This window comes from Xyrauchen texanus, chromosome 34, assembly GCF_025860055.1.
Source record: "Xyrauchen texanus isolate HMW12.3.18 chromosome 34, RBS_HiC_50CHRs, whole genome shotgun sequence".
Taxonomy (NCBI): Eukaryota; Metazoa; Chordata; class Actinopteri; order Cypriniformes; family Catostomidae; genus Xyrauchen; species Xyrauchen texanus.
The window spans coordinates 8,977,810-8,991,274 of record NC_068309.1 but is presented as its reverse complement, the minus strand read 5'-3'; the positions used below and the strand labels follow the sequence as shown (position 1 = coordinate 8,991,274).

The 13,465-nt window shown below is 34.9% G+C and overlaps 1 protein-coding gene across 1 annotated transcript; it reads right to left on the bottom strand.

Moving 5' to 3' along the window:
• Positions 1 to 2,841: 2,841 nt before the first annotated feature.
• On the bottom strand, positions 2,842 to 13,239 carry oacyl (O-acyltransferase like). Its single transcript, XM_052104160.1, has 15 exons — positions 13,086 to 13,239; positions 10,919 to 11,052; positions 10,724 to 10,802; positions 10,467 to 10,602; positions 9,705 to 9,925; positions 8,946 to 9,113; positions 8,757 to 8,859; positions 6,422 to 6,523; positions 6,147 to 6,312; positions 5,959 to 6,038; positions 5,208 to 5,318; positions 4,804 to 4,927; positions 4,247 to 4,433; positions 3,935 to 4,077; positions 2,842 to 2,969 (listed from the first exon to the last, which is right to left on the bottom strand). The coding sequence occupies exons 1-15, from the start codon at positions 13,237 to 13,239 to the stop codon at positions 2,865 to 2,867; spliced, it is 2,013 nt and encodes a 670-aa protein (XP_051960120.1). The 3' UTR covers positions 2,842 to 2,864.
• Positions 13,240 to 13,465: the final 226 nt, after the last annotated feature.

The window sequence follows — 13,465 nt, the reverse complement described above, 5'->3', positions numbered from 1 at the left end:
GTCAAATGACAGAACAACTTGATTCAGCAACCCTTTAAGATTATAAGAAGTTTAAAAATGCAAAATTTTTTGGTTTAGGAAGACCAATGTTACGTATATTTATGACGCATTCAGGCAGTTATGTTAAGAGAGTTATGTTAAAGCAATGTAATTTGTTTTTAAATTAATCTCATTCTCACACACACACACACACACACACACACACACACACACACACACACACACACACACACACACACACACACACAATAAGTGATTGTGTTGTCTATTCACAGTAACAGTAACCTAAACCAGTGAGCTGTCTACTTTTGTACGTAACGGCCACAGAAATAGCCATACTACGTTAGACAATGTAGATACAGACTTTACGCCACAGTCATAGTGTATGCAGTCACCACTTATCTTGAATGCAAACAAAAGGATGTCATCTGATGAAATAAGTGATATTTCTAGAATTAAAAATATATATATTTCTATATGGTTTTTTTTGTGTATTTTAACATATACAAAAACTGCCAAAATATCAGTAAATTATATTTACTGTATATATAAAAATGAAAATAGTTGGAAAATGTTTTTCAACCATGCTGCATTGATAAGTCAAATTTTAATGTCTGCTCATATTGATGAATAAAGTGTATACCCATGTATAGGCTACTTTTGCAGTATTTAAATTTGTCATTTTTCAATTCACCCAAATCAATAAGTGAAGCACCCATCCACAAATGTCAGACATTCTGAGTAATAAAGTCACTATGAAGTTATTAATTTCTTTGGACACGTCCACCCACAAAATGACTATAGTTGGACTAACACTATCACAGATTTAAAACAAATTTTATTTAAGGCTAATAGCATAGGTTCAGTGCCAGTAAAACATGCTTTAGTGTATGTGTCATGTTGTGCTCTAGACAAAATGCAGTACGCCACCCTGATGATTCACTCTACTCGGCTTTCACAGTATGTGATTTAGATTTATATTCTTACGGAAAACTGTGATGTTATGTCCACAAGGGGGGCAATGTCTGGCCTGTTACATGCTTATTTCTCACACAGGCTTAAAGGAATATTTTACCTAAAAATAAAAATGCTCTCACCCTCATGCCATCCCAGTTGTGTATGAATTTCTTTCTTCTGCTGAATGCAAATGAAGATTTTTAGAAGAATTTCTCAGCTCTGTTGGTCCATACAATGCAAGTGAATGGTGGCCAGAACTTTAAAGGTCTAAGAAACATATAAAAGCAGCATAAACGTAATCCATAAGACTCCAGTGGTTATGTCCACATCTTCAGAAGAGATATGATAGGTTTGGGTGAGAATCAGATCAATATTGATACCATTTGTCACTATAAATCTCCACTTAAATGCATATTGCCATCTACTGGGCAGGGAGGAGAATTTATAGTAAAGAAAGTAATTCATACACCTTTACTGTAGGCTAAATATAAGCTGTAAACATAATTGTCAATAAACCGCTTCTATAAAAACTGACAAGTTTAGTCAGAGTCCCCTAGCAGCATATTGTAATCTTTTGTGCTCGTGGGGTTAATTTATGTGAGGTAAATAATTGAACTCTGTTTTGTATAATATGAAATAAGTTTTGTACATTTTGGATCTGTCTGCGCTGTTTTTGAATTGTTATTCCATGTAAATGTGCTAGACGGGTGTATTTGACTGCTTTTTCAGCATCTTGTGCTATTTTTTGACACCATACCGGGTTCAGTGTGAACACCCTCGAAGCATGTTGATTGTTTTTAATACACAATCATTATGGCTTGGTTGAGTGATCAGCTCAGTCAAACAATGGAGTGATGCAATAACCTGATACAAGATACCAGTTCTGTCATTAAACATAATAACATGGTCGAAAATCAAATTATACTCAATATGCTCTATATTTCTTTTTACAAATGACAACTTTTGTTGCTTCAGGCTATTTCTTAGTCATGGTGTAACTCAGCCCCTTTGTTACACCCCAGTCTCCCCTGCACTTTCATTTAAAACATGGAGCAGGTGCAGCAAGAATACAATTTAACAAAATGAAAAACCTACACTGAGTTGCATGACGTTTTAAGACTACACCAATTCTGTGATTTATAGTCAAACAGTTGATTGGCCTCTTGATGTTGATTGCCTTTATACACGTACAGTATAATTCAATTGTTATGGCTTGTCTGACACCAGCAGGTGGGTAACAACACTTAAATGTGATCATACACATTTTCTGAGTGTGTACTTTAAGAGAACTCACCCCAATTGTTCAGTAACATGGAGAAAATGTGTTTGAAGCAAGGTGTGTGATAATAATGTTTACTGCTTTTTGAAAAGCTTTCCTGCTACTTACCATTAATTTCCTAAGATGTGGTCACCTTAACTACACTTTAGATGCTAATGTATGATAATTGTTTTGAGTTGTTCCTACTTTTTATATAGTCATTTGACATCAATTCCACTTTTGCAGCTGAGATCTGAAGGCAATTAAAACGTGCAACTTCTTCAATATTTTCATATAGAATTGTTTTATGCTCCCCCTTAATGTATAAACACTGTATTACATTCATTGTTTTGAATGCATTTTGATTTTGATACACGATCATAATAAAATAAAAAATTCATTCTTACACTTACTGTTATAGTGTGACTATATGACAATGTACGTTATAATTGATGTATACAACTTGCAACTCATCTTTTCATTTTGTACACACAGTTCTATATTACACTGCTCATACACCGTTATAGCTGTATTTGTCATGTAGAATTAAATGAGAAAATGTGCAGACAAACAAATGAATAAATAGATTTAATTCTGCTCTTTTGAAAACCTTCATCTTCCAGTGAGTCAGTTTTGAAGGAAGCAGGGCTTATTGTTTCGCCCTCATCAGGAAGAGATACGGCTTTTCGATTAGCAGAGTTAACAAATAACCTGCAACGACAGTCAACAGCAGGTGGCCTAGAAACAGGTAGAACTGAGGACAGAGGGAAAGAGAAGAGCAAACTCTAATTAACAATGGCAGCCAGAGCTGAAGGGAAAAAAATTGTAAGATGAACTACCTATGCTACATTTGTTAAAGGGTCAATAGAGCTGATCAACCATGACGTCAATTTGTAGGCGAACCCGGAAGTCTAATTCGCCATAGGTTTCCTTGGGGTTTTCCTATGGATTTTTATAATGTAGTTTCTGAACTTATGTGTAAAGTAAGGTCTGTGGTAAACATTACTTGATGATGCGTGGACATTTTGTTCTACAATATAAACTACACACAGTCATAACTAAACTTACATTTTGAAGCTGTATTGAATTATATATTTTTTTATATGCATGTCGGCTTCAAAATTCTTGTTTGAAGTATATGACTGTGTTTAATTTATGTTGTAAAACAAAACGTCCACGTTTCGTCAAGTAATGTTTACCACAGACCTTATTTTACTCATAGTTCAAAAACCCCATTAGAAAAACCAATAGGAAAATCCAGAGGGAACCAATGGCAAATTATCTTCGCAGAGACTCACAGCATGTGGAGACTCATGCTACTCTCCACAATCCACCCACAACTTACCACGGGCCCCATTGAGAGCAAGAACCACTAATCACGACCATGAGGAGGTTACCCCATTTGACTCTACCCTCCCTAGCAACCGGGCCAATTTGTTTGCTTAGGAGACCTGGCTGGAGTCACTCAAGCACACCCTGGATTTGAACTCGCGACTCCAGGGGTGGTAGTCAGCGTCAATACTCGCTGAGCTACACAGGCCCCTACCCTAAAACCTTTCTAACAATTAGGGCCTAATCCTAAACCATCTTTGATTTAATGGCTCTATAATCAAACAAAAATAATTAGTTTTTTTTTAAATGTAAAGAGAGGTTTTTTTACATATTAGCTTAAACAAGCCCACACAGTATTATTTTGGTTAATTTTAAGGGAATACTTACAAAGTTAAGGTCTGTGTAGTGCATGGTTGTCTCTTGTTTTCCATTGTACAGAATAATAATGATGGGGTGAATCAGGTAACAGGCAAAGCTGATGTTCGAGAGTGGAGTCCACAGGCTTAGTGACAGAATTGTATCCGCAAACCCTGCAGAGACACATAAATGGCTGATGGGTGCCTAAAATAATTTGTTATTGTTAAATTCAACTTTTCTGTTTTTTTTTTTTCTCCACCTGTGAAAAAAAGACTTTTCTTCTATCCCATCATTGTTTTTAAATGGTTAAAAAAGGAGCTGTAAATAACTCTACTGTCTTACCCCCGTATCCCTCCTCACAGGCCAGGATGATCCACACCAGAGCCAGGGCCCACAGTGAGCGGTGCATCCCCTGATAAACAGCATGGGGAAGGGACAGATGGGGCGGCACTTCTCTTAATACGTAGGCCAATCCCACTACCAGGGCCATGACTGACAGGGAGCAGAGCCAACCTATGACTGCCTGCCACTGTCACACATCAACAAATTACCAATCTCTTATGTGAACGAAAATTGTTGCCCATAAAATCTGATAATTATGGAAGCCCATTTCCGCAATATATATATATGATATACAAAGTCATAATTATGAGATAATAAGTCAAAATTCTATAAAGCTTTGTATCTTATAATTTTGATTTACCAAAGCTCTTTGTATGTGGCGGACATGGGCTTTGATTGTTTTTTAATAAATACCATAAATATTTTAAGTCAACACGAAACAGCACTCACAACCCATTTTACTTATGTAATGTGACACTGAAACATGATGAATTGTGCACAATAAATCCACGAAAACGGTGTCAATTTTGTTTTCATGTTGATTTTAAAGACATCACCTGTTTTTTTATAAGTGTTTCTTTCTTGGTTGTCATGTAAATTCCAGCAAGAATACCCAGTAGATATGGCCCATATCTTGTATAGGGTTTGTTGTAGTAGTACTGGAAGTAGCTCTCATATGCTCTGAAAACAAAATAGTCAAAAAAAAGTCAAATCAATACAGATAAAAAATGACTCCCATTTAAAAGCAATGAGAAAAAATAGGGTGCACAAAAAAATGAAATTGGATTCCAAACTCTTGCTTATGGCTCTGAAGCAGTTTCAATGTCTCAGTATTTAATTTGGCAGCCGTTAGATGCCTTCATCACAGTGTTTTATAAATGTGTGCTGTACCTGTGTGATTTATGTCTAACTGGGAGTGTTTTTCTATGTTTAAAGCTGTAATTAAGAAACGATCCCTTACAGTGTGGTCGGCTGGTGCACAGGGAGATGCAGGAAACCGGTGATCAGGGCTCCAGTTACACTGGAGACCATGAGGAGAACTATCGACACAACAACAAGCACCCTTTTGTTCCTGAAAGTAAGCAAAGAGGGTAAGTTTGACCACTGGCAATCAACAAACCCAGTCAAGAACATGTCAGTCATATTTCACCCCAAAATCAACAGAAAGACGACAAAAAAATTTACAATAATGTTGTATTTGTTAACATTAATAAATGCATTACTGGCACAGGCTAACAATGAACAAAGACTTTATTAATCTTAGTTAATGTCACTTTATGAAAATACAATTGTTAGTTCACGTTAGTTCATATTGCATTTACTAATGTTCATGTATACGTTTTGTTTTAAAAGCGTATATATGTATCAATTAGTAGCAATAACCAAAATGAATAAGTGCTATGAATAAAGTGTTAATTGAAAGTTCATGTTATGGGTTAGTGACTGGGTCATTTTCACTGACAGTTGAAACTATACACCCCTTCCCCACCCCGATGAGACAACCCAGCAGCAGTGTCAGAACAGCCCAGCTGCTGAGTCACCATATGACTGTTGAGCATCACCATTGTGTCCATGAGCAAGACACTCCCAGGCGACATGTTCTGTAAGTCACTTAAGAGACATGCATCTGCTTAATGAAAAAATACTTACTATATTTATATCCAACATACTATAAAAAGAGACATGAGACATATGAGCTTGGCTGAACTTACAGTCTATACATGAATATCAGAAGAGGAGTTGTTGCATAGAACTGGAAATCTATGGAGAGATACCACGTCCAGGGTGCACACTTTAAAAAAAGGAGAAATGTTGTCTTTGTACAAATGTTATGCTACAAATGTTATCGCAATATTATGCAATGCAGGTAAAGTATAGTGCAGAAATATCATAGACGTACAATGTCTGTAATGGTGAAAAGGTTGTTGATGAGGAGCAGGTTTAACCACCAGTATTTCTTACAGTTGAAGATCTCATCCTCAGCTATAAACCAGAAGACCCCACTCTGAGCAACGGAGAACAGTCCAATGGTCAGACACACGATGAAGAGGTGGAGAGGTTGAATCCTAGATGCATGGAAAGAATATGTTTGTATACAAGCAACGGTTTAACAGAAAATCCATCCAGAACGTTTCGGTGTAGAATTAACATGGAAACAATAGAGATAAAACAGACCTTTTGAACCTCTTGATGAGAAAATGGGCCACCAGACCAGTGCTAAGAGTGTTGTCTGACCTCCGGATGGAGCTTAACAGGGACTTAGCACTCAGAAGACCACTAATTAAAACAAACACAAGATATCACCAAGATCAATAAGGCAAGTAGATTTGTAGGATTTTTGAAGAAAATGTGAATGGTTGCTAGAGTGTTATGGGTGGTTGTTTGCTGGCTGACGTCTATAGAGGTCACCCCCCAAGTCTCTAGATATGGCTCAGGTTGCTGCATCATACGGCATGTAAAAATCGTAAATTTGATCGCGTAAATTTTTTTTATACAACTGCTCTTATTAACAATTCACACAATTTGAGTATAATTCCATTGCACAAACAATGTGGGACTAGTTACATTTTGAAGTTAAATAAATAGAGTTGCGGGTGTGTTCAAATATTAGCAAGCACAGCTAATTAATTATTCATGCTAAATCTGAGATTGTAGCATTATAGCATGTAGATGATTAAATTCTCATCATGTTTTTTTTACCTGGCTAAGACGTGGGGCTTAAACAAATTCCTGTAAATGATTGTTATTTAATAGCTGAACTACAGACAAGCTACTTTTAACTCCAGTGGCTAAATACATACACATAAAAATCCTGTTACATTTACGGTGAAAATCTGGCAGCCGGAGTTGCCAGAAATTCACTGTAGAAAATACTGTAAAAAAAAAAGTTTGTTTCAATGATATATACTTAACACACTAACCATCTAGAACTATGTAAATCTGCTTTTCACTTTCAAATGTATTTTTAATCACTATAGTGACTACAAAAGGGCACATATTGACATGACATTTATCAAGACAGGCCCTTCCAAGAGCAATGACCAATAAACATGTTGAGAAAGTACACAGTGTCACCCACACAAACACAAAACTCCATCAGGGTAACACGTTACACTAAAGTAATGCAAAAAAACATGAACTAAACAACATAAAATATAAGACATAACACACCAATGTACATAACTGATATTAAAAATAAGAATAAACATAATGGGTCACACAGGGCCCCGCGACCCTGTACACAGGATAAGCGGTTGACGATGGATGGATGGATGGTCACACAGGGAATTCTGGGAAGACTCGATAATTGTTTTTCACTGTCATTTTAACAATAGTTTACTGTAAAAAGTACATGTATTCTCTTGTTAAACATAATATACATTTTTACTGTTAATTAAATGGTAAAATCATACTTTTACATTTATAAAAAAAAATTTTTTAAATAATATTTTACTGTAAAATTTCATGTAATGCTGTGTTAAAAATATTATAATTGTTTACCGTATATGTTAAGGTAATTACCCGTTAACCAATTAAAGGTTATTTTCTATAGCATTTTCACATTCTTTTACCATAAAAATGTTAATATATAGATACATATATATATATATATATATATATATATATATATATATATATATATATATATATATATATATATATATATATATATATATATATTTATCTATTTTCATAAGCTGATATGATGGATAATAAGAAACAGATCAATATATAAATCCTTTTTACTATAAATATCCACTATCATATTCTTCTTCATTTTGTTCTGGCAATTTAAATTTTAAGGTAATACGTGGCACACAAAAAATAATGTAGATGTCTGATTAATTGAACTATTTTGCACGGACCGACCCGGGGTTGGGGTGTCTGTTACTATAGACTGTACTTTACTGTTACTATAGACTGCATAATCTGCATATAGAGAGCTGTGGAACTGCAACTCCGTACATTTCGTAAATGGATCATTCCTATGATTCGGTGACATCCCGGCTTTGAAACTTTTGAAAAATAAAACATACTTTTACACGTTTATTCATGTTTCAACATTACAGGGACATATTAAAGATTGTATTAGTCATACTGGTCAAGCTAAATTACTGAAACATTCAGATGTCCATCCAGTTACCCTACATGGTCTATCATTGATATCAAAGAAACATATTTGTAAACTAATACTTGTGATTTTATTTCTGTTAACATAAATACTGTATATTGATATTTTAAAATTACATTGTGTTCCCATATTCCCATAATAGGGGGGACACCTTATGACTTACACCACAAAATAAAGGAAAGCAAAACAATAGAGCTATAACTTAAAAAAAAAAAGAAATTTTGCAGAATGGCTGATTTGTCCAACTCCAGTGTGATGTCATTTCTTGTGTTCTTGCTTGTAGTACAACATTTGTTAGGTTGGGTTGCTACTTTTAGTTATTTACTCCCCAACATTGTTTATGGCTTAATGTGAAAGTCAGAAATCAGGTGGTCTTACCCCAACAGAAGAAAAGAGTCAACCGCTAGATAGACTGGTCCACTGAAGGCAAACACATACAGAGGGTTGCTCTCTACCATTTCCTTCCATCTCTTATCATTGTCTATGAAGAAACAAAACAAAATCTACATTTGTTTAGTTAAAGATCAATATCTTTTTGATTCTCTGTTTAAAATTTCTTGTTCTCACCCAGCTTGTTCCAGACACTGAGCTGTACCGTGTGTCCTGAGATGATCCAGAGTAAACTGAGGATACGGATGCCATTTAGAGACGAATAACTGCTTGCAGAGTTTCCTGCACACAGCAAACCTTCACCACTGTTCTGAATGGAGAATCCATGCAGGCATGACAAAAAACCTGGAAACCAATTAAAACCATTTTAAGTTAGCCAATTGAATGTTGATTTTCCCCAAAAGGGAAGAAATTTCCCAGATTTTCAGAAGCAACGCTGTGGCTCTGTGGTGCTATCATAACACACACAGCAACATGGTCTCAACCAACGGTGTTAGTTTGGGTAATTCTTACTAAATCTGTCAAATAAATGTCCTGGTCCGATTTTACTCCAAAATCAAAAGAAACAATTACTAAAAAAATAGTATTCTGCATATAGAAATCTGCCATTAAGATTTTTTATTGTTAGATTATTTTCATGACAGTTACGCACATTTTAGCCCCATTTCTCTATACAAAAACAAACGGTCACTATGATATTCTCATTGTCGCAACATGAAAAAATTATACACTATTTAAATAGCAAAGTATTTATCATACTAGTATCATAGAAATACTCTGCTGCCTTTCATTTTCGCTGATCATTGTACAAAAGCATCTTTTTTTTACTGTAATATAGTCATGTTTTTGCAATTCCATTTGGTGGCTCTATTGTCGCAGAAATTACATATACTTCAATTTTAAGATACGAAGAAAGATAAGTGTGTGTGAACTTGCTCTTTGTGAAGTTCTGTTGGTAATTTTCTGCATTTTGATCACTTGTCTGTGTGGCATCTTGGGTGGCTGAGCCATTAGACAAGACAGCTCCGTATTGGTTAGTGTTTGAGGTTTGGGTAAGGCCCGCCCCAGGCCTTACCTCTCGCAGTTTCTTCCTTTTGATTAAGGCCACATAGATCGAAGCTACAAGAGGAAGTGCCAACAACACACTACACACAAACCTGAAAGGTCAAAAACACAAAGTTAATCCTGAAAGCATCACCGCAATAGTTTTAGAATAGATAATTGCTCTCATATGTGACGTGATTTTTAGAATTAGTTTCAAAAATGCATTTTAAAATGAAACAAACTCTAGGAATGATCAGGTGGGTCAATTTAAAGTGGTAGTTCAACTAAAGATCAATTTCATGTTGTTCCATACCCATATGAAACTCAAAAGGAGATTTTAAGCAGAATGACAGCCTCAGTCACAATTCACATTTATTGTAAAAAAAAAAAGATGCTATAAATATTATTTCCTTTTTGTTCCACAGAAGAATGAATATGGGTTTGAAACAACATGAGGGCGAGTAAATGAATACAGAATTTTCATTTTAGACTGTCTGGTTATAGCTTTGAAAGATAGAAAAACATTAATTTAAACAACTCCTCTGAAAATCAGTATCTTAAAAACACTGTTGGGAACATCACTGTTGGTATAGAATCAAGTATTTGAAATGGATTGTCTGAGTTAGTACATGTGTGTATGGGTGTGTTACTCACAGACAGTTTATAGCAGACAGGTCTAAATGAGTTGAATCACTATAGCACTGAGTCATAAATATGCCCAATGTGGAATCAGACATTAAGACTGAAGGCACAGGAGGAATCAAAGAGATTCGTCCCTGCTCAAATGCTTCTGCAAACACAAATAGAAATTAAAATACAGATGTGCACATGTAACTACACACAACAATGCACTAAAATAGTGCAGGCATGAGCACAGAACATGTACACATTAAATGCAAAACTTGACTCACCATAATACATTAGTGTCTGGACCTCTGATTCTGTACAAGAGTCCGGAACACAAACACCCACAAAATATTCCACCCTGTCCTGTGAAAACATACAAAAACATCTTGATTCAAGATACGGTACTATGTTTAGTCATAATGAATTGAATCACCATATTTGACATGCTCCAACACATTGCATGGTTTGTGCTAGGGTACCTGTTTGAGAAAGACCTGGCAGTACTGTCCACTAAATTCCGGGCCTTCCACAGACCGACACTCTCTCACAGATCCCAGTCTGTTCACATTACCCCCTTCAACATCACTGCCCATCTTACCAAATGCATCATACACTACATCAGCAAGTGCACAAGGAAAACAGCAGAATACATTTAAACAGAAGAAAATTAAATTACGCTACATTTAAAAATTTAAATAAAGCTTTATAAATACATAATGAATAAAATTAAATACAAAATGCAAGGATGTAGGTTTGGTTATAGGGACAAAAAACAAGGATAATTTTCAAAATGTTGGTATAAAGAAAATGCGAGAAGAAAATGCTAGAAAGTCAGTCTGGTAATATTGACAAAATAGCATTATTACCTAATATAACAAGTATAATTTCTTACAGAATATCTCTGCACCTCCATATTAAATAATAGCCTTTTGTATTAAGAATTTCTGAAGAATAAACAACTTAAGAATAGACCATTACACGGTTTGGAGGAAAAATGTGATATGCGAAAGAATCTTGGATAACATGCAGTAATATGGGATGCGAAAAACCTAAGGTTAATGGGCCAAAATCACATTTTATCTTTTTCAAAAAGATTTACCTCAAGAAAATAATATCCAAGGGATATAAAGTGGCATTCAGTAAAATGTATTATCCAGCATAAAAAAGGGAATCTAAACAAAGGTAGAATAAATTAGAAATGCACATGTGCAAAATGACATCACAAGATGAACAAATTTTGGGGAGAATGGAACATTGACATTTTCCCCCACTTTCTGATTTCCAACTCCCCTCATTCCCAAATAATCTTTTCTCATATTGCTTATTTATATGTACTTGCATTTTTATCTGAAAAGGTAGGCCTCCTGGACACAGTATGCTTTAGGCTTAGCCTATAATTAATGTTTATTTATTTATTTATTTATTTATTTTATCACAAATTTATTTTCAAAACAGCAGAATCGTTCATTGTGCTGCATTCAAAACTCTAACACGAAACGTATTTTTGTTTAAATCTATTATTCAAGGATTGAACGTAAAATACCAATGGAAATTCGCCCGCGTAATCTCCAGAACAAATTATTTTTTTTAATCTTGCAAACGACTGTGATTGGTGCATCCTGAACAGCGCTGAGGAAAGTAACAGGTGCAACGTGACAACACCGTTGTCACGTTGCAACACCGACACCGACAACACCGCTTTAGAAGAGGTAGAATAATCATTTACTAATTCATAATTATAATAAGGACATTTAATAGAAAATAAAAACATAGTATAAATTTTCTTATTGTTATGAATTAAACTTTGAACAAATAATATATAACCTTATATATATAACCTTATATAACCTTATATATATATAACCTTATATATATATATATATATATATATATATATATATATATATATATATATATATATATATATATATATATATATATATATATATATATATATAAAAGTCATTATAAATAACAAACACAAGAGTCTTAAAATGTTTGAAACATGATGTTATTGTTAAGGGACAATGTACAGTCGGATGTGTAATGCCGAAGTAAGCGCGAGTTCCTCGCACGAGGCGTTAAGGACATACTTATTAATATTATGCCCTTACCCAAACCCCTTATCTAAACTTAATCAATCAGTAGAGAGCGTAAACATGATAGGAAGCTGTTGTATGTGACAGAAGCAAGTAATTGTCAGGTATTAAATGGAAAGGCTGTCTGTCCAGCGACGTCATTGGCTATAGTGAAAGTCGTAGGGATTCAAACGAGTGCAGTCATGGGATATCATACAAATTAGCCAAATTTAGAAAAGTCGTACGAATCCTGATGATTTTGCCCAGAGAGTGTGCTGGAAAAAAAAGAGACATATTAATTATATTAATTGACTACATGGTATTACAAAGATCACACACACAAAAAAAAAAAAAAAAAAAATGCAAATAAGCCAAAATAAATCAACAAATCAATACTTCTTGTAGGCTACGGATAAAAAAAAATAAAAATAGGACCTAAATTTGGAAGAAAAAGAAAAGCAAATCCAGAAAACTTTTATGCACAGACCCATCACAGGCCTCACAAACATATCCAATCATCAATATAATTAATTATATTAATTAAAAAATCAATACATGTGTGACTTACTTAGCACTGCATATTGTCTCGGCGTCTCTTTCTCTAATTCCACAAGGAACGTCGTGGTGTCCTGCATGCATTTTAGTGACACGTTCCTGGCAAATGCAGCTTGGTGAAAGAGCAGGCACATCAGGGTGACAGCAGTCCACCTTACCTGTAACATGTTGCACACAGTGTTTCATTTTAGCTGTTTGACTGGTTTAAATAAAAGCTGGGCACATGATCAGGAGAAGAGCTAGATGTATGACAGGTTTTGGTCATGCTCTCTCACCATACAAAATGACCATGAAAATTAAGAGTCCATGCTCTGATCCAGGACTGGTTATCACATCTGGACCAAACATAATCAACCTTTTACCACAGGGAGGCCAATAATTATCTGACTGAAA